Source organism: Scyliorhinus canicula, chromosome 9 (assembly GCF_902713615.1).
Source record: "Scyliorhinus canicula chromosome 9, sScyCan1.1, whole genome shotgun sequence".
Taxonomy (NCBI): Eukaryota; Metazoa; Chordata; class Chondrichthyes; order Carcharhiniformes; family Scyliorhinidae; genus Scyliorhinus; species Scyliorhinus canicula.
Window position 1 is genome coordinate 103,976,033 of NC_052154.1, and position 27,089 is coordinate 104,003,121.

General features: G+C 49.3%; 1 protein-coding gene across 2 annotated transcripts in view; it reads left to right on the plus strand.

Annotated features, from left to right (window-relative positions):
* Nucleotides 1-27,089, plus strand: part of LOC119971586 (CD59 glycoprotein-like) — an 85,888-nt gene that overhangs the window by 31,352 nt on the left and 27,447 nt on the right. For both annotated transcript variants that reach the window (XM_038807356.1, XM_038807355.1), the window contains exon 2: nucleotides 23,767-23,846. In XM_038807356.1, coding sequence (XP_038663284.1) covers nucleotides 23,795-23,846 — 52 coding nt within the window. In that variant the 5' untranslated portion in view covers nucleotides 23,767-23,794. The remainder of the gene's footprint in view (nucleotides 1-23,766; nucleotides 23,847-27,089) is intronic.

Here is a 27,089-nt window from a genome sequence, read left to right on the forward strand (position 1 = left end):
TTAATAACCGGGTGGCGTTCGAGCTGGGAATGTATCAGCTATGGCAAGGAGCTCTGGGGGTTCATGGAACGCATGGTGGGGGGGTCGATCTGTGGAGATTTGGGAGGCCGAGGAGTAAGGAGTATTTATTCTCATCCCAAGTGCATAAGGTGCATTCCTGGATAGACTTCTTTGTGATGAACAAATCGCTGCTGGCTGAGGTGGTAAATGCTGAATATTCAGCAATAGTGCTGTAAGAGCACGCCCGCAATGGACGTTGGTTGTGGGGCTGTTAGCGGAGAAGGAGGTATGTGAACGTGTGAGGGAGGCCAATCGGGGGTATATGGGGATCAATGATATGGGTGAGGTTTCGGCAGGGGTGGTTTGGGGGGCACTGAAGGCGGTTATTGGGGGGGGGGGGGGAATTCATCTCAATTCGGGCTCATAAGTAGAAGGCTGAGCGGGTGGAGTTGGACAGATTGGTAGGCGAAATTATACAGGTGGACTGGAGGTATGCGGAGACTTTGGATGACAGGCTTTTGAAGGAGCATCAGAGACTGCAGCTGGAATTTGGGCTCCTGTCCACAGGTAAGGCGGAGGAACAGCTGAGGAGTGTAAAGGAGGCGGTGTATGAATATGGGGGAAAAAGCCAGCAAGAGGAGGCAAGAGAGATTGGGAAAGTAAGAGAGACGGGGGCAAGATGGTTTTGGATCCGGCGGGGGTAAATGATGTGTTTCAGGAGTTTTACAGTAAATTGTATAAATCGGAAACCCCAGCTGGGGAGGAGGGTATGAAGCGATTCCTGTGGGGGTTGGAGATCCCGAGGATAGACAAGGAGTTGGTGGAGGATTTAGGAGCCCCAATTGGGCTTATAGACGGGTTGGGGGCAATGCAATCGGGTAAAGTCCCGGGACCAGATGGATACCCAGTTGAGTTTCCAAAAGTTTTCTGGGCTATTGGGGCCACTCCTGGTAAAGGCTTCTAATGAGTCCAAGATGTTGGGAGTGCTCCCCCCCCCCCCCAACGTTATCGCAGGCATCGATTTCCCTTATTTTGAAGCCAGATATGGATCCAGAGAGCTGTGGCTCATATAGCCCAATCTCCCTGTTAAATGTAGATACAAAATTGCTGGCAAAGACCTTGGCCATACGCAAAGAGGATTGTGTTCTGGGGGTAATGGAGGGGACCAGATGGGATTTGTTACGGGACGACACCCGACGTCCAACATTAGGCGGCTCCTAGATGTAATAATGATGCCTGTGGAGGGGCGTGAGGCCGAGGTGGTGGTGGCCATGGATGCAGATACGGCCTTTGATTCAGTGGAGTGCAAGTACTTGTGGGATGTTCTGGGAAGGTTTGGGCAAGGATTTGTGGATTTGGTCCGGTTGTTATATCAGGCACCGGTGGTGAATGAAAGGAGTTCTCCCAGTGAGTCAGAGAAGACACAGCCAGAGTGAGACACAGCAAAGAGTGAGTTTGGGAATTTGAAGCTAGGTGGGGAGGAGGTGTTTTTTAACCATGGTAAGTGACTGGTAAGTAGTTTTTCTTTTCATTGTCTAATTTATTTATTTTCTTTCGTTTTTTGGAATTGTAGTTGTATAAGTTAACCGAAGTTTTAAGACATGGCAGGAGAACCCAGACCCGTGTCATGCTCCTTGTGTGCGATGTTGGAGCTCAGGGACACGTCCACTGTCCCTGGCTCCTTCACGTGCAAGAAGTGTGACCATTTGCAGCTCCTGTTAGACCGTTTGACGGCTCTGGAGCTGCGGATGGATTCACTTTGTAGCATCCGCAATGCTGAGCACGCTGTGGATAGTACGTTTAGCGAGTTGGTCACACCGCAGGTGAAAGTTACTGAGGAAGATAGAAAATGGGTGACCAAAAGACAGAGCAAGAGAAGGAAGGCAGTGCAGGTGTCCCCTGCGGTCATCTCCTTGTAAAACAGATATACCGCTTTGGATACTGTTGAGGGAGATGGCTCACCAGGGGAAGGCAGCAGCAGCCAGGTTCATAGCACCGTGGATGGCTCTGCTGCGCAGCAGGGCAGGAAGAAGAATGGCACGGCTATAGTGATAGGGGACTCAATCGTAAGGAGAATAGACGGGCAGTTCTGCGGATGCAATCGAGACTCCAGGATGGTATGTTGCCTCCCTGGTGCACGGGTCAAGGATGTCTCAGAGCAGCTGCAGGACATTCTGGGGGGGGGGGGGGGGGGGGGGGAAGGTGAACAGCCAGCTGCCGTGGTGCACATAGGCATCAACGATATAGGTGAAAAATGGGATGAGGTCCTACAACCTGAATTCGGGGATTTAGGAGTTAAACTAAAAAGTAGGACCTCACAGGTAGTAATCTCAGGATTGCTACCAGTGCCACGAGCTAGTCAGAGTAGGAATGTCAGGATAGATAAGATGAATGCGTGGCTTGAGAGATGGTGCAAGAGGGCGGGATTCAAATTCCTGGGGCATTGGAACCGGTTCTGGGGGAGGTGGGACCAGTACACACCGGAAGGTCTGCACCTGGGCAGGACTGGAACCGATGTCCGAGCGGGGGTGTTTGCTACAGCTATTGGGGAGGGTTTAAACTAATGTGGCAGGGGGATGGGAACCAATGCAGGAAGTCGGGAGGTAGTATACCAGGAACAGAAACAAAAGGCAGTAAGGTGGAAAGTGTAAGGCAGAGAAGACATAGTCAAAAATCAAAAAGGGCGACCGTACAAGGTACAGTGACTGAGGGGAGCTCAGTGAATACGCCCAGTAGTACTATAAGGAATAAAACGGGAAGTAAAAACATAAATTGTAAGCGATGCAGCAGGTTGTTGAGTGAAGATTTGGGTTCAACGACAAGGAAAATTAGGAGAAAAGTTAAGAGGAAATATAACTTAGGAAAGTTTACAGATGAAGGTGTTAAGATTCAAAACAGAGTTATAAAAGCCAACATAAGTGTACTTTACCTGAATGCTTGTAGTTTTCAGAATAAGGTAAATGAGTTGATGGCGCAAATCACCGTGAATGACTATGATTTAGTGGCCATTACTGAAAACATGGTTAGGATGGTCACGACTGGGAGTTAAATATCAAACTATTCGGAAGGACAGAGTGGATGGTGAGGGAGGTGGTGTAGCTCTGTTATTTAAGGATGACATCCGGGCAATAGTAAGGGATGACATTGGTGCTGTGGCGTATAAGATTGAATCCATTTGGGTGGAAATCAGGAATAGTATGGTGAAAAAGTCACTGATAGGAGTATTCTATAGGCCACCAAATAGTAACATTATGGTGGGGCAGGCAATAAACAAATAAATAACTGATGCATGTAGAAATGGTACAGCAGTTATCATGGGGGATTTTAATCTACATGTTGATTGGTTTAACCAGGTCGGTCAAGGCAGCCTTGAGGAGGAGTTTATAGAATGTATCCGCGATAGTTTCCGAGAACAGTATGTAATGGAACCTACGAGGGATCATGCGGTCCTAGATCTGGTCCTGTGTAATGAGACAGGATTGATTCATAATCTCATAAGGATCCTCTCGGAAGGAGCGATCACAATATGGTGGAATTTAAAATACAGATGGAGGGTGAGAAAGTAAAATCAAATACTAGTGTTTTGTGTTTAAACAAAGGAGATTATAAGGGGATGAGAGAAGAACTAGCTAAGGTAGACTGGGAGCTAAGACTTTATGGTGGAAAAGTTGAGGAACAGTGGAGAACCTTCCAAGCAATTTTTCACAGTGCTCAGCAAAGGTTTATACCAACAAAAAGGAAGGACGGAAGAAAGAGGGAAAATCGACCGTGGATATCGAAGGAAATAAGGGAGAGTATCAAATCTTTAGGGGGCAATAGAAAGCTACTAAAAAAGCTGTAAAGAAGAGTAAGATAGATTATGAGAGTAAACTTGCTCAGAATACAAAAACAGAAAAAAAGTTTCTACAAATATATAAAACAAAAAAGAGTGGTTAAGATAAATATTGATCCTTTAGAGGATGAGAAGGGAGACTTAATGGGAGATGAGGAAATGGCTGAGGAACTGAACAGGTTTTTTGGGTCGGTCTTCACAGTGGAAGACACAAATAACATACCAGTGACTGATAGAAATGAGGCTATGACAGGTGAGGACCTTGAGATGATTGTTATAACTAAGGAGGTAGTGTGGGCAAACTAATGGGGCTAAAGGTAGACAAGTCTCCTGGCCCTGACGGAATGCATCCCAGAGTGCTAAAAGAGATGGCTAGGGAAATTGCAAATGCACTCGTGATAATTTACCAAAATTCACTAGACTCTGGGGTGGTTCCGGTGGACTGGAAATTAGCAAACGTGACACCACTGTTTAAAAAAGGAGGTAGGCAGAAAGCGGGTAATTATAGGCCAGTGAGCCTAACTTCGGTAGTAGGGAAGATGCTGGAATCTATCATCAAGGAAGAAATAGCGAGGCATCTGGATGGAAATTGTCCCATTGGGCAGACACAGCATGGGTTCATAAAGGGCAGGTCGTGCCTAACTAATTTAGTGGAATTTTTTGAGGACATTACCAGTGCGGTAGATAATGGGGAGCCAATGGATGTGGTATATCTGGATTTCCAGAAAGCCTTTGACAAGGTGCCACACAAAAGGTTGCTGCATAAGATAAAGATGCATGGCATTAAGGATAAAGTAGTAGCAGGGATAGAGGATTGTTTAATTAATAGAAAGCATAGAGTGGGGATTAATGGGTGTTTCTCTGGTTGGCTAGTAGCTAGTAATGTCCCTCAGGGATCCGTGTTGGGCCCACAATTGTTCATAATTTACATAGATGATTTGGAGTTGGGGACCAAGGGCAATGTGTCCAAGTTTGCAGACGATACAAAGATGAGCGGTAAAGCAAAAAGTGCAGAGGATACCGGAAGTCTGCAGTGGGATTTGGATAGGTTAAGTGAATGGGCTAGGGTCTGGCAGATGGAATACAATTTTGACAAATGTGAGGTTATCCATTTTGGTAGGAATAACAGCAAACGGGATTATTATTTAAACGATAAAATATTAAAGCATGCCGCTGTGCAGAGAGACTTGGGTGTGCTAGTGTATGAGTCACAACAAGTTGGTTTACAGGTGCAACAGGTGATTAAGAAGGTGAATGGAATTTTGTCCTTCATTGCTAGATGGATGAAATTTAAGACTAGGGAGGTTATACTGCAATTGTATAAGGTGTTAGTGAGGCCACACCTGGAGCATTGTGTTCAGTTTTTGTCTCCTTACCTGAGAAAGGACGTACTGGCGCTGGATGGTGTGCAGAGGAGATTCACGAGTTAATCCCAGAGCTGAAGGGGTTGGATTACGAGGAGGGGTTGAGTAGACTGGGACTGTACACGTTGAAATTTAGAAGGATGAGGGGGGTTCTAATAGAAACATATAAAATTATGAAGGGAATAGATAGGATAGATGCGGGAAGGTTGTTTCCACTGGTGGGTGAAAGCAGAACTAGGGGGCATAGCCTCAAAATAAGGGGAAGTAGATTTAGGACTGAGTTTAGGAGGAACTTCTTCACCCAAAGGGTTGTGAATCTATGGAATTCCTTGCCCAGTGAAGCAGTTGAGGCTCCTTCATTAAATGTTTTTAAGATAAAGATAGTTTTTTGATGAATAAAGGGATTAAGGGTTATGGTGTTCAGGCCGGAAAGTGGAGCTGAGTCCACAAAAGATCAGCCATGATTTAATTGAATGGCGGAGCAGGCTCCAGGGGCCAGATGGCCTACTCCTCCTAATTCTCACGTTCTTATGTTCAAACCGGGTTCGATCAGAATATTTTAGTCTGTGCCGGGGACGTGACCGAGTTGTCCCCTCTCCCTCCTACTGTTTGCCATAGAGCCTTTGGCAATGGCGCTGAGAACATTTGGCATGGGATACTGAGAGGCGGGGGTGGAACATAGGGTCTCGCTCTATGCGCATGATTTGCTCCTTTATATAACAGACCCTTTGGGGGGAATTGCAGGAATTATGGGGATACTGGAGGAATTTGGTCGGTTCTCGGGTTACAAACTGAATATCGGCAAGAGTGAGGTTTTTGCGAACCATGCTCGGGGGCAGGAGAGGAGACTGAGGGAGATGCCATTCAAAGTGGTGGGAGGGAGTTTTTGGTACCGGGGATTCAAGTGGCAAGGGACTGGGGTCAGCTTCATAAACTAAATTTTGGCAGGGTGATTGAACAAATGAAAGGGGACTTCCGCAGGTGGGACTTGCTCCCGCTGTCACTGGCAGGGATGGTACGGAAAGTGAAAATGATAGTCCTCCCAAGATTGCTGTTCGTGTTTCAGTGTCTTCCAATCTTCATCCCCAAGGCATATTTTAGGAAGATGAATGCGGCGATCTCAGGTTTTATATGGGCTGGGAGAGCCACGAGGGTAAAGAAGGTCCTTCTTGAACAGGGGCACGGAGAGGGGGGCTTGGCCCTTACGAAATGTATTAATTACTACTGGGAAGCTAATAATATTGATGGTTAGCAAATGGGTAGTGGGGAGGGGTCAGTTTGGGAGTGAGTGGAGGCAGCATCTTGCAAGGGCATGAGTCTGAAGGCTTTGTTAACGGCACCTCTGCCGTTCTCACCGGTTCGGTACTCCACAAGCCCAGTGATAGTGGCAACGCTGAGAGTGTGGGGGCAAGGGAGGCAGCGCATGAGGCTGGAGGGGGCGTCGGTATGGTCACCGATCTGTGATAACCACCGGTTTGCTCTGGGGGTGCTGGACAGGGGCTTAGGTGGTGGCAGCGTATAGGGATTGAGAGATTTGGGGATTAGGGTTCATTGCAGATTCATTGCAGTGTTAATGTGAGCCTACTTGTGACAAGGATTATTATTTTTATAAGTTGGAATATGGTCCGGTATCCTAAAGTCCTTTTCCCCGGTTAACGGTTGGATGTGAGGTGGAATACAGGTGCAGGAGAGTCACAGGAAGAGATTAAGTATGGAGCTGAGGGCCAGAACCGGTTAAAAAAAGAGGGAATCCGTTAGTTGAAGCTGGTGCGGTGCCTGCAACGCACATGGAGATGGTGGAGGGGCAGGGAGCGGCCCTGCAGGCTCAGTGATTGACGGACCAGCTGGTGAGCTTCTTAAATGAGAAGTTCACCCAGCGACGGAAGGAGAGTCTCGAGGACCTGGCCCAGCCGATGGATTCGATCAGGGCGGTGATCGACCGCGTGGAAACAAGCTGGCGGCCCAGGCGATCCAGAAGATGGAGGAGGTGGCGGGGAACACAAGGAACAGTTTGTCTTGATGGCAGCGGAGATGGGGCTAATCTGCGATCAGCAGAAGCGGCTACAGGAGAAGGCTGAGGACCTGGAGAACCGGTCACGCAGGCAGAATATAAGGATCGTGGGTCTGCTGAAGGGACATGAAGGAGCCGATGCTGCATGCATGTGGGGAGCATGTTGGAGAAGCTGCTCGGAGAGGGTGCATTTTCACGGCCGTTGGAGGTGGATTGAGCGCACAAGGCCCGAATGAGAGAGCCCCAGGGGAATGAGCCGCCGAGGGCGATGGTGGTGCGGCGGCATCGGTTCCTGGACAAGGAGCAAATTGTGAGGTGGCCAGGCAGGCGAGGCACTGTACTTGGGAGGGCAATGAAATCGGAGTGTACTAGGACCTGGGTGCAGAGTTGGCCAAGACGAGAGCGAGCTTCAACAGGGTCAAGGCTACCCTCCACAAGAAGGGGGTGACGTTAGGGCTACTGTGCCCGGCACATCTGTGGGTGACGTACGAAGGCCGGGAATTGGGCTTTGGATCAGTGGAGGAGGTGGTAGAATTTGTCAGAGACAATGGACTGGCAGGAGGAGACGGTGGACCGTGCACTTTGGTGGGGATGCTGTTATGATCTTACCGTTTGGGGCCATTTTCTTTCTTTTTCGGCATTAGTTTTGTTTGTCCTTTGTTAAGTAATGGGGTTGATCTCTTTGTTTGGGTTTGGAGAGGGGTTGTTTTTGGTTTGTTTGCACTAATGTTCGAGAGGGGGGAATCAGTAGGATGCTAGGCCCCATGGGCGGGCGGGCTAGTTCATGGAACCGCAATGGGGGGTGACTGGAACGTCATTGGGAGGATGGGGACAGGTGCTGTTACTGCGGAATCTTGAGGGGGTGGGAACCTGCTGACAGGAGATGGGTATTTAAAATGTAAGAGGAGGAAGATTAATGATGGTGGGTGCCCAAGGGCGGCCTGGTGAGGTGTGAGACACGGGCTGGAAGCTGGCGCTAGAGGGACTATGGTTGATCCGGGGGGGGGGGGGGGGGGGGTGCATGGGCAGGGTGCCCCACGACCAGGCTGGTCACGTGGAACGTGCAACGACTAAATGGGCCAGTTAAAAGGGCCCGTGTGTTCGCGCACTTGAAGCAACTAAAGGCAGATGTGGCCATGCTGCAAGAGACGCACCTGAAAGTGGGGGACCAGATTAGGGTCAGGAAGAGATGGGTAGGGCAAGTGTTTCATTCAGGGTTGTATTTTAAAATGAAAGAGGTGGCGATTTTGGTTAATAAACAGGCTTTCGAGGTGGGAAAAATAGTGCCGCCTCTAGGGGGAGGTAAACAGGCATTCAAGGTGGGAAAAATAGTGGCAGCTGTGGGGGGAGGTAAACAGGCATTCGAGGTGGGAAAAATAGTGGTGGCTGTAGGGGGCTGTTATGGTAAGTGGGAAATTGGACAGGATGCCAGTGTTGTTAGTCAACATCTATGCCCCAAACTGGGACGATGTGGAATTTATGACGCGGGTGCTGGGGAAGATTCCGGATCTGGACTCTCATCGGTTGATTATGGTGGGGGGGACTTTAATACGGTCCTGGATCCGAGATTGGACCGGTCGGGGAATGTGTCGGCTCCAGCTAAGGAGCTTCGAAGATTCATGGAGCACATGGGGAGGGTGGATCCGTGGAGATTTGGGAGGCCAAGGGCGAAATAATTTTTGTTTTACTCCCATGTGCCCAAGGTGCACTCCCGAATAGTTTTTTTTCGTGATGGATAAGATGTTGTTGGCAGGGCTGTTGGATGTTGAATAATAGGCAATAGTGGTGTTGGACCATATCCCGCACTGGGTGTGTTTGAGTGAGCAAGGGCGGGCGGCGGGGGGGGGGGGGGGGGGGCAGCGTCCGCAATGGAGGTTGGATGTGGGACTGTTAGAGGAGGAAGAGGTGTATGAGCGGGTAAGGAAGGCCACCCGGGGGTATGTTAATGACACGGAAGGTATTGGCAGGCACGGTTTGGGAGGCACTGAAAGCAGTGATCAGGGGGAATTTATTTTGATTCAGGTACACGGGGTGAAGGCGGAGCGGGTGGAGATAGAAAGGCTACTGGAGGAAACACTGCAGGTGTACAGGAGATATGCAGAGGGCTATTAAAGGAATGCCAGAGGCTGCAAATAGAGTTTGGGCTGTTAACCACGGGTAAGGCACTTGGGCAGTTGTGAAGGGTGAGAGGAGTGGTATACGAGTATGGCGAGAAAGCAAGCAGGATGTTAGAGCACCAGTTGAGGAAGCAGGAGGCGGTGAGAGAAATTGGAAAAGTGAAGGACACAGGAGGGAACATGGTCTTGGACCTGACGGGGGTGAATAGAGTGATTAAGGAGTTTTATAGCAAATTGTAGAATTCGGAACCACCAACTGGGGAAGAGGGGATGAGGAGGTTTCAGGGAGGATTGGAGTTCCCGAAGGTTGATGAGGAGCTGGTGAAGGGCCTGGGTGCCCCAATTTGGCTTTTTGAAGTGGTAGAGTGGATGGAGGCGATGCAAGCGGGTAAGGCCCCGGGACCTGATGGTACCCGGTGGAATTCTATAAGAAGTTTTTGGAGGTTCTGGGACCGCTGCTAGTAAGGGCCTTTAATGAGGCAAAGGAGTTAGGAATGCTCACCCAACATTGTCACAGGCGCGATCTCCCTCATCTTAAAATGGGATAAGGATCTGGAAAATTGTGGATTGTATAGGCCGATCTCACTGTTCAACCTGGATGCCAAACTACTGGCGAAGATCCTGGCCACAAGGATCGAGGACTGCATCCCAGGGGTAATAGGGGAAGACCAGACAGGGTTTGTTAAGAGGCAGCACTTGGTGACCAACATTTAAAAAAAAAATGTTTTTCATTGGATTTTTTGCACAGAGTATATTTTGGCGTTATTTAGAATTAGAATTAGAACAGTACAGCACAGAACAGGCCCTTCAGCCCTCGATGTTGTGCCGAGCAATGATCACCCTACTCAAGCCCACGTATACCTATACCAGTAACCCAACAACCCCCATTAACCTTATTTTTTAGGACACTAAGGGCAATTTAGCCTGGCCAATCCACCTAACCCGCACATCTTTGGATATGATTACACAGGATATGATATATCTATATATATGTAAGTAGGCATCCGTTCATGCCGGCGAGGCACGTCCGGAGGGCAATCCTCGAGTGGGTCTGGTGCCAGTGTTGCCCCTTGCTTCTCCCGGTTGGATTTCGCCGCCGTTGCCTTCTTGTGCGTGCTGCCGCCTCATACAGCCCTCCCATCCTCTGCCTGTGTTCTCCTTTTTCTCTGTTCCAGCAGATGTCAGGTTGGTTAACGTTTCCTCCTCCTCCTCCTCCTCCTCCTCCTCCCCCCCCCCCCCCCATTTCCCTGGTTCTCTACTGTTCCCTGTCTCTTCCCCCCCCCTCCTTTCCCTGGTTCTCTACTGTTACCTGTCTCTCCCCCCGCCCCCCCCCCCCCGTGGTTTGCCTTTCCTTACTCTCAGAATGAGTTGTTTCCCCCCACTCCTCTCCCGTTCTATCTCCCCCTCTCATGCTTTGACTGCTTTTCCCTGGTTCCTGGCTACCTGGCTATTCTTCTTGTTTGTTGGCCACAAACAAGTCCCAGAGCAATCGGGTGAATGGCTCCCGTCGGCTGTGACCCTTGGATGGCGAATTTAATTTTCTCCATTTGGAGGGATTCCGAGAGGTCGGACAGCCAGTCTGCAGCTTTAGGTGGTGCTGCTGACCGCCAGCCGAACAGGATTCAATCTCGGGCGATCAGGGAGGCAAAGGCAAGGGTGTCTGCCCTCCTCCCCAAAACTGGTTCTGGATGGCCTGAAACCCCGAAGACCGCCACTTTCGGGCATGGCTCCACTCTCACCCACACCACTTTGGACATTGCCTCGATGAAGGCAGTCCAGTACTCCACAAGTCTGGGGCAGGACCAGAACATGTGGGCGTGGTTGGCCGGGCCTCCTTTGCCCCGTTCACATCTGTTCTCCATCTCTGGGAAGAACCTACTCATATGGGTTCTTGTTAAGTAGGCTCTGTGTACCACTTTTAGTTGCGTCAGGCTGAGCCTTGCGCAGGCGGAGGTGGAGTTGACCCTATGCAGTGCTTCGCGCCAGAGTCTCCACCCTATCTTGATCCCCAGGTCCTCCTCCCATTTCCTTCTTGTGTCCAGTACGGTGTCGGCCCCTTCCACCAGTCGGTCGTACATGTCGCTACAGTTTCCTCTCTAATATGCTTGCGTCCAATAACTCTTCCAGTAATGTCTGTCGTGGCGGTTGTGGGTAAGTCCTTGTCTCCTTTCGTAGGAAGTTTCTGAGCTGCAGGTATCTTAGCTCGTCCCCCTGGCCAGCTGGAATTTCTCCGTCAGTTCGTCCAGTGTTGCAACCTTGCCGTCGGTGTTTAGGTCCCTGACTGTCTGTCCCCTCGTCCTGTCTCCACCTTTTGAAGGTGGCGTTAGTCAGTGCTGGTGTGAACCTATGGTTGTTACAGATGGGAGCTTTGTCTGACATTTTGGTCAGGCCAATTTGCTGCCTTGGCTGGTTCTAGGACTGGAGGGTGGCTATCACCACCGGGCTGCTGGAGGGATGTAGATCGGGATGTCTCTGAACAGGAAGAGGTACCTGGGCAGAATGTTCACTTTGATTGTCTGAACTCTTCCCGCAAGGGAGAGTGGGAGTGTGTTCCATCTTTGCAGGTCCTTTTTTTACTTCCTCTGTCAGACTGGTGAGGTTCCATTTATGGATCCCTTTCCAGTCGTGGGCTATTTGGATCCCCAGGTAGTGGAATTTGTGTTGGGCTTGTTTAAACGGCAGTCCCGTTCGTGCTGCCCCACCTACTTGTGGGTGTACCGGGAAGATTCGCTTTTGCTCATGTTGAGTTTGTAGCCCGAGAAGGTGCCAAACTCTTTCTTTCAGGAGCGCGATGATTCCGTCCATGCTGCTTTGTGGGTCAGAGATGTAGTGGAGCAGGTAATCTGCATAGAGTGAGACTGTGCTCTCTGCCGCCCCTTCGGATCCCCCACCAGCTTTTTGCCACTCTGAGCGCAATTGCTAGTGGCTCGATCGCCAGGGCGAACAGCAGCGGGGACAGTGGGCATCCTTGTCTGGTGCCCCTGTGCAGCTGGAAGTATCAGGAGTTGGTGTCATTTGTCCTTGCGCTCGCCATGTTGTATAGGAGTTTTACCCAGGAGGTGAATCCTGTTCCAAGCCTGAACCGCTCCAGTACCTCTTGAAGTATTTCCATTCGACTCTGTCAAAGGCCTTCTCTGCGTCTAGGGAGACGATCACCTCAGAGGGGGTCATTATCGCGTTCAGCAGGCGGCTGATGTTGGAGGTAAGCTGTCTACCTTTGACGAAGCCCGTCTGGTCTTCTGCGACCACTTCTGGCACGCAGTCTTCCAGCCTTTTGGTTAGAATCTTGGCCAGTATTTTGGCATCTGCGTTCAGCAGTGAGATGGGTCTGTATGACCCACATTCCGTTGGGTCTTTATCTTAGGCATCAGCGAGATTGAGGCCTGTGCTAGCGTGAGTGGCAGTGTGCCCTTGGCCAGCGAGTCTGTGAACATCTCCTGCAGGTGCGGGGCCAGTGCTGTTGCAAACATTTTGTAAAAGTCCGCTGGGAATCCGTCCAGTCCCGGTGCCTATCCCACCTGCATAGAGCTTATGCTGTCCATGATCTGTTCCAGTACTAGTGGTGCTTCCAGGCCCTGTTTTCTGCCCTCCCCCACAACTGGCATGTCCAGTCCATCAAGGAACCATTTCATCCCGGCATCCCCTGCTGGGAGCTCTGAGGTATACAGTCCTTGGTAGAAGGCCCTAAATGCCTTGTTGATCTTTTCTGGCTCTGTTTGTAATGCGTCTTTAGTATCCCAGATTTGCGCAATTTCTCTGGTGGCTCCCTGCTTTCTCAGCTGGTGCGCCAGCAGGCGGCTGGCCTTGTCTCCGTGCTCGTATAGGGTTCCACGTGCTTGGTGGAGTTGAAGCACTGCTTTCCTGGTGGAGAGCAGATCGAAGTTCCTTTGCAACACTTTCCTCTCCTCCAGGAGCTTCTACGATTAGGGCCTCGGCGTATTTACGGTCTACCTCCAGTATGGAGTCAACCAGCTGCTGCCTAGCCGCCTTTTCCTCCCTATCTCTTTGGGCTTTGAAAGTGATGATTTCCCCTCTTGGTATGGCCTTTAGTGCTTCCCAGAACGTGGAGGGCGATACCTCCCCATTCTGATTGTTCTCGGTGTATTTTGCTATGGTCCGCGAAGGCCTTGTCAGCTAGTAGGGTGACGTCCAACCTCCATGTGGGGCATTGGGCCCTGCCCGTTTCCAGCCTCACGTCCATGTATTGTGGAGCGGAGTATTCCACTTTGTTTATTCCTGGAAGCACCGTTTTCCCACCACAAAGAAGTCAATTCTGGTGTATACGTTGTGCACTGGGGAGAAGAAGGAAAACTCCTTCTCCCCTGGGTGGGTGAACCCCCAGGGGTTCCATCCCCCTGTGCCCCTCCCCCCACCCCCAGTCCCTCCTTTTCCTTCCCCTCTCCCGTATGTCCCTCTTTTCTCCCACTTTTCTCTGCTCCTGTCCCCATTCGCCCTCCCGCTCCTGTTGAGTGGTCCCACCCACCCTCTGCCTGCCGCTGTCCCCTCTGTTGGGGACGCGCTGCGGCTTTGCTTTTTTTGCATGTCCCCGGTACTAGCTTTCTTGCTAGTGCGGCGACACCCCCCCCCCCCCCCCCCCCCCCCCCGGGAGTTACTGTCTTGCTTTTCCCCTGCCCAGCCTCTGCGTTTTTTCACCCACTCTTCCCCCGCCCTGTGGTGATAACCACTGTAGATATGCGTACTTGCAGTAGGGGGATGTATGGCTGTACCTGTAATACGGGTTACTCTGGTATGCCCCTGTCGGCTAGCTCCGCCCACAGGGAGCTTGTGTATAAATATGCGTTTGAGTCACTCAGACCCTAGTCTACAGTTGCAGCCGGAGGAATAGCATAACACAGCAATAAAGCCTCTATTGTACTTGTCTCTTGTCTTTGAGTATAATTGTTAGCGCCACAATTTATTGCTGTGTGATTTTCTGTTCACCATGGACATCAGAATCAAGCCTGACCGTCTGCAGCTGGATCCGCAGTCGCCTCACGCCAGGAAAGTCTTTGTTCACTGGCTTGCAGTCTTCGAGGCCTACATCTCTTTAGCGGACCCTCCCCCAACGGAGGCTCAGAAAAAGCAACTCCTGTACTCCAGACTTACCTTCAGTGTCTTTCCGCTAATTCGAGATGCGACTGACTGCACCACAGCTATGGAACTGCTCAAAGAGAACTATGCACAGTCGACAAACACCCTGTTTGCTCTCTACTCGCGTGCAGCAGCCGGGTGAGTCGATTGAGGACTTCTGGAGGGCCCTTATACCTCTGGTACGAGACTGCGACTGCCGGGCCCTCACAGCTACGGAACACTCTGACTTACTCATGCGCGATGCTTTTGTTACAGGCATTGCATCGGACCCCATCCGGCAACGACTGGTAGAAGGGGCCACCCACGACCTCGCGGCGGCAAAGGCTCTGGCGCTTTCCCATGATGGCCCTAGTCTACAGTTGCAGCCGGAGGAATAGCATCACACAGTAATAAAGCCTCTATTGTACTTGTCTCTCGTCTTTGAGTATAATTGTTAGCGCCACATGCCCTATCCTGCGCTCCCCCTGTTTGCTCACCCTGCTCCGCTACTCTCATATCCTTGTGCTGGGGCCTGGTTTCCCCCCTATGTTGGTTCGTTGGGTAGTGGTTTGCTTTTTGTTCAGGGCGCGCTTGCCATGTTGGCATTGCTCCCCCCCCCTGTCGGCACGGGCACCGTGTTTCTACCCTCGTTGCTGGTTTTCCAGCCCATGTTCTTCGATAAATTTGTTTGTGTCAGCGGGGGATGTGAAGAAATACTCTCTATCTTGGTGTGTGACCCAGAGTTTCGCTGGGTACAGCATACCAAATCGCACCTTGTTCCTGTGAAGGGCTGCTTTTGCTCTATTGAATTCGGCCCGTCACCTGGCGAGGTCCGCCCCAATGTCTTTGTGTACACTAATGAGGTGCCCTTTCCATCTGCTGGTTCTGTTTTGCCTGGCCTTGCGCAGGATTGTTTCCCTGTCTTTGTACCGGTGCAGTTTGGCTATAACTGCCCTCAGGTGTTCCCCCGCCCTGGGTTTCGGACGCAGTGATCAGTGCGCTCTGTCCATTTCTGGCGGGTTGGGAAAAATTTCCCTCCCCACTAAGTTGCCCAGCATCTCGGCCACGTAGGCCGTGGGGTTTCTACCCTTGATCCCCTCTAGGCCCACTCTCCTGATATTTTGTCTTCTTGAGCGGTTTTCCTGGTTGTCCACCCTGCCCTTCAGGCTCCCCTGCGTTGTGCCCAGTCTCGCCACCTCCTTCTCCAGGGCCGCTCATGTCCAGCTCCTTCATGGTCACCTTTTGGGTTTCCACCTTCTCCTCCTGGGCTTCCAGTTTCTTCTCTGCTCTGCCCAGGGTGAGCTGCACCTCCGCCAGGGCCTTGGCCATTGCTGTCTGTACTGCGGCCTCCATGTCTGCTTTGATCCCTGTCTTGCTTTCTTGCTGGTGTTCCCTCAGCGCCTTGGCAATGGCTGCCTTCCAGTTCCCCTCTGGCCCAGGGGGTAGAAGCTCCTGGCTGCCCAGTTCTTTTAGTTGCTGCGAGGCTTCCATTCCGCCGCTTTGTTTACCGATTAGCTCGTCTGAGTGGGCCCGGGGGGGGAGGAAAGAGGAGAGAGAAAGGCTTCTCCAGCCGGGAGTCCCCCTTTGCTGCCTGCCTCGTGGTGGTTCCTGGGGGGGCGGTCAGGCCGGTTCACAGGCCCGTGCTCCGCTGTGCCGTCTCTGTTCGGGGGGGGGGGGGGGGGGTTTGTCAGAAGACAAACACGGGACACAACCGACAGAGTACCCTTCGTCATCCAGTACTTTCCCGGAGCGGAGAAACTACGACATCGTCTTCGCAGCCTTCAACACATCATCGATGACGATGAACATCTTGCCAAGGTCATCCCCACACCCCCACTACTTGCCTTCAAACAACCGCACAACCTCAAACCATTGTTTCCAGCAAACTACCCAGCCTTCAGAACAGTGACCACGACACCACACAACCCTGCCATGGCAATCTCTGCAAGACCTCCCAGATCATCGACATGGATACCACCATTACACGTGAGAGCACCACCCACCAGGTACACGGTACATAGTCGTGCGACTTGGCCAACGTTGTCTACCTCGTACGCTGCAGGAAAGGATGTCCCGAAGCGTGGTACATTGGCGAGACCATGCAGACGCTGCGACAGCGAATGAACGGACATTGCGCGACAATGACCAGGCAGGAATGGTCCCTTCCAGTCAGTGAACACTTCAGCAGTCAAGGGCATTCAGCCTCTGATCTCCGGGTAAGTGTTCTCCAAGGCGGCCTTCAGGACGTGCGGCAACGCAGAAACTTATAGCCAAGTTCCGCACACATGAGTGCGGCCTGAACCAGGACCTGGGATTCATGTTGCATTACATTCATCCCCTACCAACTGTCCTAGCTTGAGACAATTCACACCTCTTTAACCTGGGGTTACCCCTGTCTCTGGATCTGTAACGACTTAACCACCTGCTAATGCTCGCATTCTAAGCATTATCTGGCATCTTTGAATTTGTCTATTTAGATGTTTCTGGAACAAACCTCTTCATTCACCTGAGGAAGGAGCAGTGCTCTGAAAGCTAGTGTTTGAAACAAGCATGTTGGACTTTAACCTGATGTTGTAAGACTTCTTAATATGGGATCTGGTCTGGTATTCAAACATAAATTGAGACCTGGTCTGGTATCCTATAATAAATTGGGGTCTAGTATCCTAACATAAGCTGGGGTCTGGTATCCTAACATAAATTGGGATCTGGTATCTTGAACATAAATTGGGGTCTGGTCTGGTATCCTAACACAAGTTAGGATCTGATATCCTAACCTAAACACAGCCCAGTCCATCACACAAACCTGCCTCCCTTCCATTGACTCTGTCTACACCTCCCTGCCTGGGAAAAGCGGGCAGCATAATCAAAGACCCCTCCCACCCGGCTTGCTCACTCTTCCAACTTCTTCCCTTGGGCACGAGATACAAAAGAGAACATGCATGAACAGATTCAAAAACAGCTTCTTCCACACTGTTACCGGTCTCCGAAACAACCCTCTTAAACTGACCTGATTAATACTACACTCCTATATGCTTCACCCAATGCCAGTGTCTATATGTTTACATTGCGTACCTTGTATTGCCCTATTATGTATTTTCTTTTTATTTTATTTTCTTCTTGTATTAAATGATCTGTTTGCAGAAAAATACTTTTCATTATACCTCGGTGCACATGACAATAAACAAATCCAATCCAATAAATTGAGGTCTGGTCTGGTATCCTCAAGAATGTACTGCCAAAATGCCACCAACACATCTGCCTTACCAGGGACCCTAACATCCTTGACCACTTCTACATAAACATCAAAGGCGCCTACCGATCAATTCCCCAACTGCATTTTGGAAAATCGAATCACAAGACAGTGCTCCTTCTCAAGGCATACAAGCAGAAACATAAGCGGTCATGCAATGCTGGTTCGAGGCAACAGAAGAGCTCCTATGCAACTGCTTGGAGTCAGTGAACTGATCCATATACAAGAACTCAATGGCCAACCTGGACAAGTATACCACCACCGTCACAGACTTCATCAGTAAGTGTGTCAAAGATTATTTGCCAAAGAAGGTAGTGCTTGCGTTCCCCAACCAGAAACCACAGTTTAACCAGGAGATCTACACCCTACTGAAGTCCAGATCTGAGGCGTTCAAGACAGGTGACCCTGACCTATACAAGAAGTCTAGGTACAACCTCGCAAAGCCATCAGGGACACCAAGAGACTATACTAAACTAAGCTAGAGTCCCAGACTAACAGCATGGTGTCTCGGTTGTGGCATGGTTTAAACAATGTAACGGGTTACAAAACAAAGCCGAGTAGTACCTCGGCAACAGAGCACACCTCCCCGCTGAATTCAATGCATTCTATGCTTGTTTCAATCAGGAAGCCAACAAACCATTGTCAACTGCCCCAACAACCTCGGACACACCCATATCTACCGTCACAGCCTCAGAAGTTAGTTTGGCGGTCATGTGGGGGATGTACGTGGCCATATTTGAGGAATTGTTCATCGAGGGGGAAGATGGGGGGCGGCGAGTGAAAAAGCGGAAAAATTTGTACAAACTGAATAATTGTGTGTTGGGGAGTTTGCTCCCTGGCTTGTTTATGTTTTGTAACCCTTAATATAAATTTGGAATAAAATACATTTTCAAAGAAATAGGAAGTTAGGTTGGCCTTTTTGAAAATTAACCCACAGACTTCATCAGTAAGTGTGTCAAGGTCCTGATAGAGTCCCGGTAATGCACTCCGATCCTGCAAGGACCAGTTTCTGTGTTCTCGCAGGTATCTTCAACCTCTCCCTACTCCTCTCCAAGTTCCCACCTGCTTCAAGAAGACCACCATCATACCAATGCTAAAGAAGAACCAGGCAACGTTCCTCAATGACTATCGTCCGGTGGCCCTAAAATCTATCATTATTAAGTGATGGGAACCTGGATTGTAGTTTTGGGGTACGGGAGATTGAGAGTATAGAGGTCAGGAGCACAGATTTGACTTCGCAGGAGGGTGCCAGTGTTCAGGTAGGTGGTTTGAAGTGTGTCTACTTCAATGCCAGGAGTATACGAAATAAGGTAGGGGAACTGGCAGCATGGGTTGGTACCTGGGACTTCGATGTTGTGGCCATTTCAGAGACATGGATAGAGCAGGGACAGGAATGGTTGTTGCAGGTTCCGGGGTTTAGGTGTTTTAGTCAGCTCAGAGAAGGGGGCAAAAGAGGGGGAGGTGTGGCGCTGCTAGTCAAGGACAGTATTACGGTGGCGGAAAGGATGCTAGATAAGGACTCTTCTTCCGAGGTAGTATGGGCTGAGGTTAGAAACAGGAAAGGAGAGCTCACCCTGTTGGGAGTTTTCTATAGGCCACCTAATAGTTCTACGGATGTAGAGGAAAGGATGGCGAAGATGATTCTGGAAAAGAGCGAAAGTAACAGGGTAGTTGTTATGGGAGACTTGAACTTTCCAAATATTGACTGGAAAATATATAGTTCGAGTACATTAGATGGGTCGTTCTTTGTACAATGTGTGCAGGAGGGTTTCCTGACACAATATGTTGATAGGCCAACAAGAGGCGAGGCCACTTTGGTTTTGGGTAATGAACCAGGCCAGGTGTTAGATCTGGAGGTAGGTGAGCACTTTGGAAACAGTGACCACAATTCGGTGACCTTTACGTTAGTGATGGAAAGGGATAAGTATACCCCGCAGGGCAAGAGTTATAGCTGGGGGAAGGGCAATTATGATGCCATTAGACATGACTTAGGATGTGTAGGTTGGAGAAGTAGGCTGCAAGGGTTGGGCACACTGGATATGTGGAGCTTGTTCAAGGAACAGCTATTGCATGTTCTTGATAAGTACGTACCAGTCAGGCAGGGAGGAAGGGGTCGAGCGAGGGAACCGTGGTTTACCAAAGAAGTGGAATCTCTTGTTAAGAGGAAGAAGGAGGCCTATGTGAAGATGAGGCGTGAAGTTTCAGTTGGGGAGCTTGATAGTTACAAGGAAGCGAGGAAGGATCTAAAGAGAGAGCTGAGACGAGCAAGGAGGGGACATGAGAAGTCTTTGGCAGGTAGGATCAAGGAAAACCCAAAAGCTTTCTATAGGTATGTCAGGAATAAAAGAATACTAGGGTAAGAGTAGGGCCAGTCAAGGACAGTGGTGGGAAGTTGTGTGTGGAGGCTGAGGAGATAAGCGAGATACTAAATGAATACTTTTCGTCAGTATTCACTCAAGAAAAAGATAATATTGTGGAGGAGAATGCTGAGACCCAGGCTATTAGAATAGATGGCATTGAGGTGCGTAGGGAAGAAGTGTTGGCAATTCTGGACAAGGTGAAAATAGATAAGATCCCGGGGCCTGATGGGATTTATCCTAGGATTCTCTGGGAAGCCAGGGAAGAGATTGCTGAGCCTTTGGCTTTTTTTTTTAGGTCATCATTGGCTACAGGAATAGTGCCAGAGGACTGGAGGATAGCAAATGTGGTCCCTTTGTTCAAGAAGGGGAGTAGAGATAACCCCGGTAACTATAGGCCGGTGAGCCTAACGTCTGTGGTGGGTAAAGTCTTGGAGAGGATTATAAAAGATACGATTTATAATCATCTAGATAGGAATAATATGATTAGGGATAGTCAGCATAGTTTTGTGAAGGGTAGGTCATGCCTCACAAACCTTATCGAGTTCTTTGAGAAGGTGACTGAACAGGTAGACGAGGGTAGAGCAGTTGATGTGTATATGGATTTCAGTAAAGCGTTTGATAAGGTTCCCCACGGTCGGCTATTGCAGAAAATACGGAGGCTGGGGATTGAGGGTGATTTAGAGATGTGGATCAGAAATTGGCTAGTTGAAAGAAGACAGAGAGTGGTAGTTGATGGGAAATGTTCAGAATGGAGTTCAGTTACGAGTGGCGTACCACAAGGATCTGTTCTGGGGCCGTTGCTGTTTGTCATTTTTATAAATGACCTAGAGGAGAGCGCAGAAGGATGGGTGAGTAAATTTGCAGACAACACTAAAGTCGGTGGAGTTGTAGACAGTGCGGAAGGATGTTGCAGGTTACAGAGGGACATAGATAAGCTGCAGAGCTGGGCTGAGAGGTGGCAAATGGAGTTTAATGTGGAGAAGTGTGAGGTGATTCACTTTGGAAAGAATAACAGGAATGCAGAATATTTGGCTAATGGTAAAATTCTTGGTAGTGTGGATGAGCAGAGGGATCTCGGTGTCCATGTACATAGATCCCTGAAAGTTGCCACCCAGGTTGATAGGGTTGTGAAGAGGCCTATGGTGTGTTGGCCTTTATTGGTAGAGGGATTGAGTTCCGGAGCCATGAGGCCATGTTGCAGTTGTACAAAACTCTAGTACGGCCGCATTTGGAGTATTGCGTACAGTTCTGGTCGCCTCATTATAGGAAGGACGTGGAAGCTTTGGAACGGGTGCAGAGGAGATTTACCAGGATGTTGCCTGGTATGGAGGGAAAATCTTATGAGGAAAGGCTGATGGGCTTGAGGTTGTTTTCGTTATAGAGAAGAAGGTTAAGAGGTGACTTAATAGAGGCATACAAAATGATCAGAGGGTTAGATAGGGTGGACAGCGAGAGCCTTCTCCCGCGGATGGAGGTGGCTAGCACGAGGCGACATAGCCTTAAATTGAGGGGTAATAGATATAGGACAGAGGTCAGAGGTGGATTTTTTACGCAAAGAGTGGTGAGGCCGTGGAATGCCCTACCTGCAACAGTAGTGAACTCGCCAACATTGAGGGCATTTAAAAGTTTATTGGATAAGCATATGGATGATAAGGGCATAGTGTAGGTTAGATGGCCTTTAGTTTTTTTCCATGTTGGTGCAACATCGAGGGCCGAAGGGCCTGTACTGCGCTGTATCATTCTATGTTCTAAGTGCTTCAAGAGGTTAGTCATGAGACACATCAACTTCATGCTTCCAGAATGCCTTGACCATTGCAATTCGCATACTGCCACAACCGCCCCACAGCAGGTGCTATCTTCCTGGCCCTGGACTCATCCCTGGAGTATCTCGACCAGAAGGACTCCTACTCATTGACTACAGTTCCACCTTCAACACCATAATCTCACCCAAGGTCATATCCAAACTCCAAAACCTAGGACTTGGCTCCTTTCTCTGCAACTGTATCCTCAACTTCCTGACCATAAGACCACAATCAGCAAGGACAAACAACGACATATCCTCCATGATAGTCCTCAATACCAGGGCCCCGAAAGGTTGCATACTTAGCCTCCTGCTATACTCCCGATACACACGACTGTGTGGCAAAATTCGGCTCCTACTCCATCTAAGTTTGCTGATGACACGACAATAGTGAGTCGGACCTCGGACAACAATGGGTCAGAATACTGGCGGGAGGTAGAGAACCGAGTGGCATGGTGCGACGACAATCTCTCCCTCAATGCCAGCTAAACTAAAGAGCTGCTCATTGACTTCAGAAGCGAAGTGCTGTACACGCCCCTGTCTACATCAATGGATCTGAGGTGGAGATGGTTGACAGCTTCAAGTCCCTAGGTGTGCGCACCACCAAAAATCTGTCCAGGTCCACCCATGTCAACGTGATGACCAAGAAAGCACAACAGCGCCTAGACTTGCTCACAAAACTAAAGAAATTTGCATGTCCACATTGACACTTTTGTACAATTGTACACGTTGTACAATTTTAAAAAATATACCAAAAAGCATCCTATCTGGCTGCATCAGCCTGGTATGGCAACTGCTCGGCCCAAGACCATAAGAAACTGCAGAGAGTCATGAACACAGCCCAGTCCATTATGTGAACCCGCCTCCCATCCATTGACTCTGTCTGCACCTCGCGCTGTCTTGGGAAAGCGGGCAGCATAATCAAAGACCCCTCCCACCCGGGTTATTCACTCTTCCAATCTCTTCCACCGGGCAGAAAATACAAAAGCCAGAGAACATACACTAACAGATTCAAAACAGCTACTTCCTTGCTGTTACCAGTCTCCGGAATGACCTTTATGGACTGAACTGGTCTCTCTACGCATCATCTTTACAGTTGTAGCACTATATTTTGTATCCTTCACTTGCTGGCTATGTCTATGTATTTACATTATTTATTTATCGTATGTCCTATGTTTTTCATATATGGAACGATCTGCCTGGACTGTATGCAGAACAATGTTTTTCACTGTATCTAGGTACACATGACAAATCTAAATCTATCCTAACAAATTGGGGTCCGCTATCCTAACAAATTAGGATCTGGTCCCATATCCTAACATAAATTAGATTCCGGTATCTGAATATGAATTGGGGTCTGGTCCGGTATCCAAATATATAAAAGTAGGGATGTCTTGCTGCATCTGTACAGGGCATTGGAGAGACCACACCTGGAGTACTGTGTTCAGATTTGGTGATATATCTTCATTGGAAGCAATTCAGATAAGGTTCAGTCAGCCAATTGCTTGGTTATCTTGTGAGGAAAGGTCAATCAGGTTCAGCGTATACTCATTGGAGTTTAGGAGGAGTTTGAGATGATACTGAAATATATAAGATTTGAGGGGGTTTGACAGGGTGGTACCAGCGGAATGGAATTTCTACTCTGAGAGCTGTTAGTGTTTGGAACCCCAGTGAATGGTGGAGCATTGCTCACTGAATGTACTCCAGGCCCATTAGACAGATTCCTGATCAACAAGTAAGGCAAAGGTGATTGGGGGCAGGCAGCAAAGTGGAGTTAAGGCCACATCAGGTCTGCCCTGAACTTATTGAAAGGAGGATCCAGCTCGAAGGCTGAATGGCCGAGCCCTGCTGTCAGGGAGCTACTCAATGTGAGTGTGTCTGTCTGTCTCTGGGTGGGTACTGTGTGTGCCAACTTCCAGCACTGGTCACAAACTGACTCATGGTGTCTTTGTCTTGTTCAGCTGTGAAGCCTGACGGTGTGCTGGGAACATGGAAAACACCTCACTGAGGAGTTTACTCTTCCTGTCTCTCTGTTCAATGGGTGAGTATGGTTATGCTCTTTGGGGGAGCTCACAGCAGGAAATGTAACGGATGTGATTTGACATTTGGCAGGGTTTCTACATTGGGAGGAGAAAGACCGGGGGGGGGGTGGGGGGGGGGGGATCAGGTGGTACATACACTCTCACTGCGGGGGAGGGAAATATCAGGAGGTACATACCCTCTCACTGCCGGGGGGGGGGGGGGGGGGGGGGGTTGATACCAGGAAGTACATACCCTCTCCCCTGTGGGCAAATATTTGGTGGGGGGGTCAAATACTATCCCCGGGTTGTGTATATTGGGGGAGGGTACAAATCCTCTCTCGGAGGAGAGTGGTTGTGTATCAGGAGGTGCAGACTCTGTCCCTGGGGTGTGTATATAAGGAGGTAAGGCCCTTCTGCCTGGGGTGTGTATATCTGGGGCTGGATTAACACACAGCTAAAGAGCTGGCTTTCAAAGCAGACCAAGGCAGGCCAGCAGCATGGTTCAATTCCTGGACCCAGCCTCCCCGAACAGGCGCCGGAATGTGGCGACTAGGGGCTTTTCACAGTAACTTCATTTGAGGCCTACTTGTGACAATAAGCGATTTTCATTTTTTTCGTATCGGGAGGGACAGACCCTCTCCCTGGGATGTGTATATCAGGAGGTACGGACCCTCTCCCTAGAGCGTGTATATTGTTATGGGCCAGGGTTTAGAGAACACCAAAGTGTATCATGGAGTTCACCTGACCCACAGCCTTTAATAGATTTTGGTTATGGGGAGCACAAAGGCCCACTCTACAGGTGTGATGCAACGGAGGTCTAAAGTACTTTTAAAACAAAACCATGTTTATTTATGAATCTAGTTAACACTTCATAAACACACAGTAAACACCTTAACAGCTATCAACACCAATAATCCCCACAGAAACAATATTCTATAGGTAACCCTTCATAACTTTCCTATCAACATCTATAACACCAAAATACCCTTTTTACAGAAAGGCAGCTGATTTAAATTCTCTACAGAAACAGGTATAACTTTGAAATCACCCAAATAAACACTTTAGCTTGTAGAGATATCCATGCACATCTGCTGGCTTTCACTGCAGCTCTTCAATCTGAAAAACGAAACCAAAACACACAGACACACACCAGTTTTTGTTCAAAGCTAAAGTAAAAGCAGTTACAGCTCAGCTCCACCCACACACTGATATCACTGCAGTTATTTGATAAACATCCATTTCTTAAAAGTATTCTCACATGACGCCTCCCACCAAGAAAAAAAAACCCATCAACTTCAAGATGGTTTCATTTTTCATCTGCTGAAGTCGATTGAATAACTCCATCAGACGCTTTAAATGTTCTTTCCATATCTGGCTAAGAATTACCAGATCGTCGATGTATACTGCACAATTGGGTAATCCTGAAACAATTTTGTTAGTTAACCGTTGAAATGTGGCTGGAGTGTTTTTCATGCCAAATGGCATAACTTTGAATTGGTATATACCATCTGGAGTCACAAAAGCTAAAATCTCCTTCGCCCTTTCGGATAAAGGTACCTGCCAGTAACCTTTAAGTAACTCCAGTTTGGAAATAAAAACGGATTGTCCCACCTTGTCAATGCAATCCCCCAATGTGGGATAGGATAAGAGTCCATTCTTGTAACTGCATTAACCTTTCTATAGTCCACACACAACTGTTGGGTACCGTCCAGTTTTGGGACCATCACTATAGGTGAGCTCCATTGGCTGCAACCCACTTCAATTATGCCATTTTTTTTAAGCATACTCTCAATCTCTTTGTTAACCTGTGCCAATTTTAAAGGGTTACGTCCAAATGGATGTTGTTTAATTGGAACAGCATTTCCCACATCTACATCATGTATAGCCATTTTAGTACTTCCCAATTTATCTCCACAAACATGCCCATGTGATATCGCTGCCCGGGACCACAGCGACCGCCTTGGCCTGGCAGATGGACAAAAGGTGGCCTTTCTTCCCGCAGCCCTTGCGCGATGCCGATCGGGCTGGGCAACACTGGCGGAGGTGTTTCGCCTGGCCACAAAAATAACCGGGGCCCAGAGGGTTTTTCGGGGCGTCTTGTGGCGCAGGCCTTGGGTGAGTCCGAGTCCCTGGGGGAGAGGGAGGCTGAATTCCATGCTGCCATGGGGGCCGTCATGCGGTCGGGGGCGTATGAGCTGGCATTTCTGTTTGCGACATCTAGAGAGTTAGCGAGGACCCGTGCCTCCGTGAGGCTCAAGGTTTCACTTTCTAATAGTCTCTGGCGGATCTGTGGGGACTGCATGCCCGCAACGAAAGCGTGTCGGATGAGGAGTTCAGAGTGCTCATTAGCAGACACTTGTGGGCAGCCGCAGTTCCTCCCCAGGATGAGGAGTGCATGGTAAAAATCGTCCAACAACTCACCAGGGATCTGCTGCCTCGTAGCCAGTAAGTGCCGAGCGTAAACTTGATTTACCGGCCGGATGAAGTGTCCTTTGAGCAGTTAAATGGCTGCGTTGTAGTCGGTCGCGTCCTCGATGAGCGTGTAGATGGCGGTGCCGACGCACACGTGGAGGATGTGTAGCTTCTGCTCCCTCGCCGGTACGTTTTCCGCCATACTAAGGTAGCTGCTAAAACAAGCCAGCCAGTGCTTGAATGTGGATGCTGCATTAGCTGCATGGGGGCTGAGGCGTAGACACTCCAGCTTGATGCGGAGCTCCATCCTTTAAAACTTGTAGATTAAATTGATGCCCGATCAATAAACACTGAAACAAAGGAGTAGTCCGAATTGAAGGCTTTAATCTACAAGATGCTTCCCCAGCAGCTTGAGTAGAGAAAGAACGATGGGAAACACGGGTTCTTATACCCCGCCTCATTGGGCGGAGATACCTTACGTCTTGACCAATGAGAAAGCAACACTTGGGCCAGTAAGCAGCGAGCCTTCTCCACCAATAGTAGCTCACAATCCCAGGTACCGTAGTACTCTAGTCATACTACCACATAGGTCAGTCCTGTTCACGCAGTGAATCTGTTGCAGTGTGGGTCAGTCCCGTTCACACACAGTGAATCTGTTGCAGTGTGGGTCAGTCCCGGTCACACAGTGAATCTGTTGCAGTGTGGGTCAGTCCCGTTCACACAATGAATCTGTTGCAGTGTGGGTCAGTCATGTTCACACAGTGAATCTGTTGCAATGTGGGTCAGTTCCGTTCTCAAACATAGTGAATCTATTGCAGTGTGGGTCAGACCTGTTCACACAGTGAATCTGT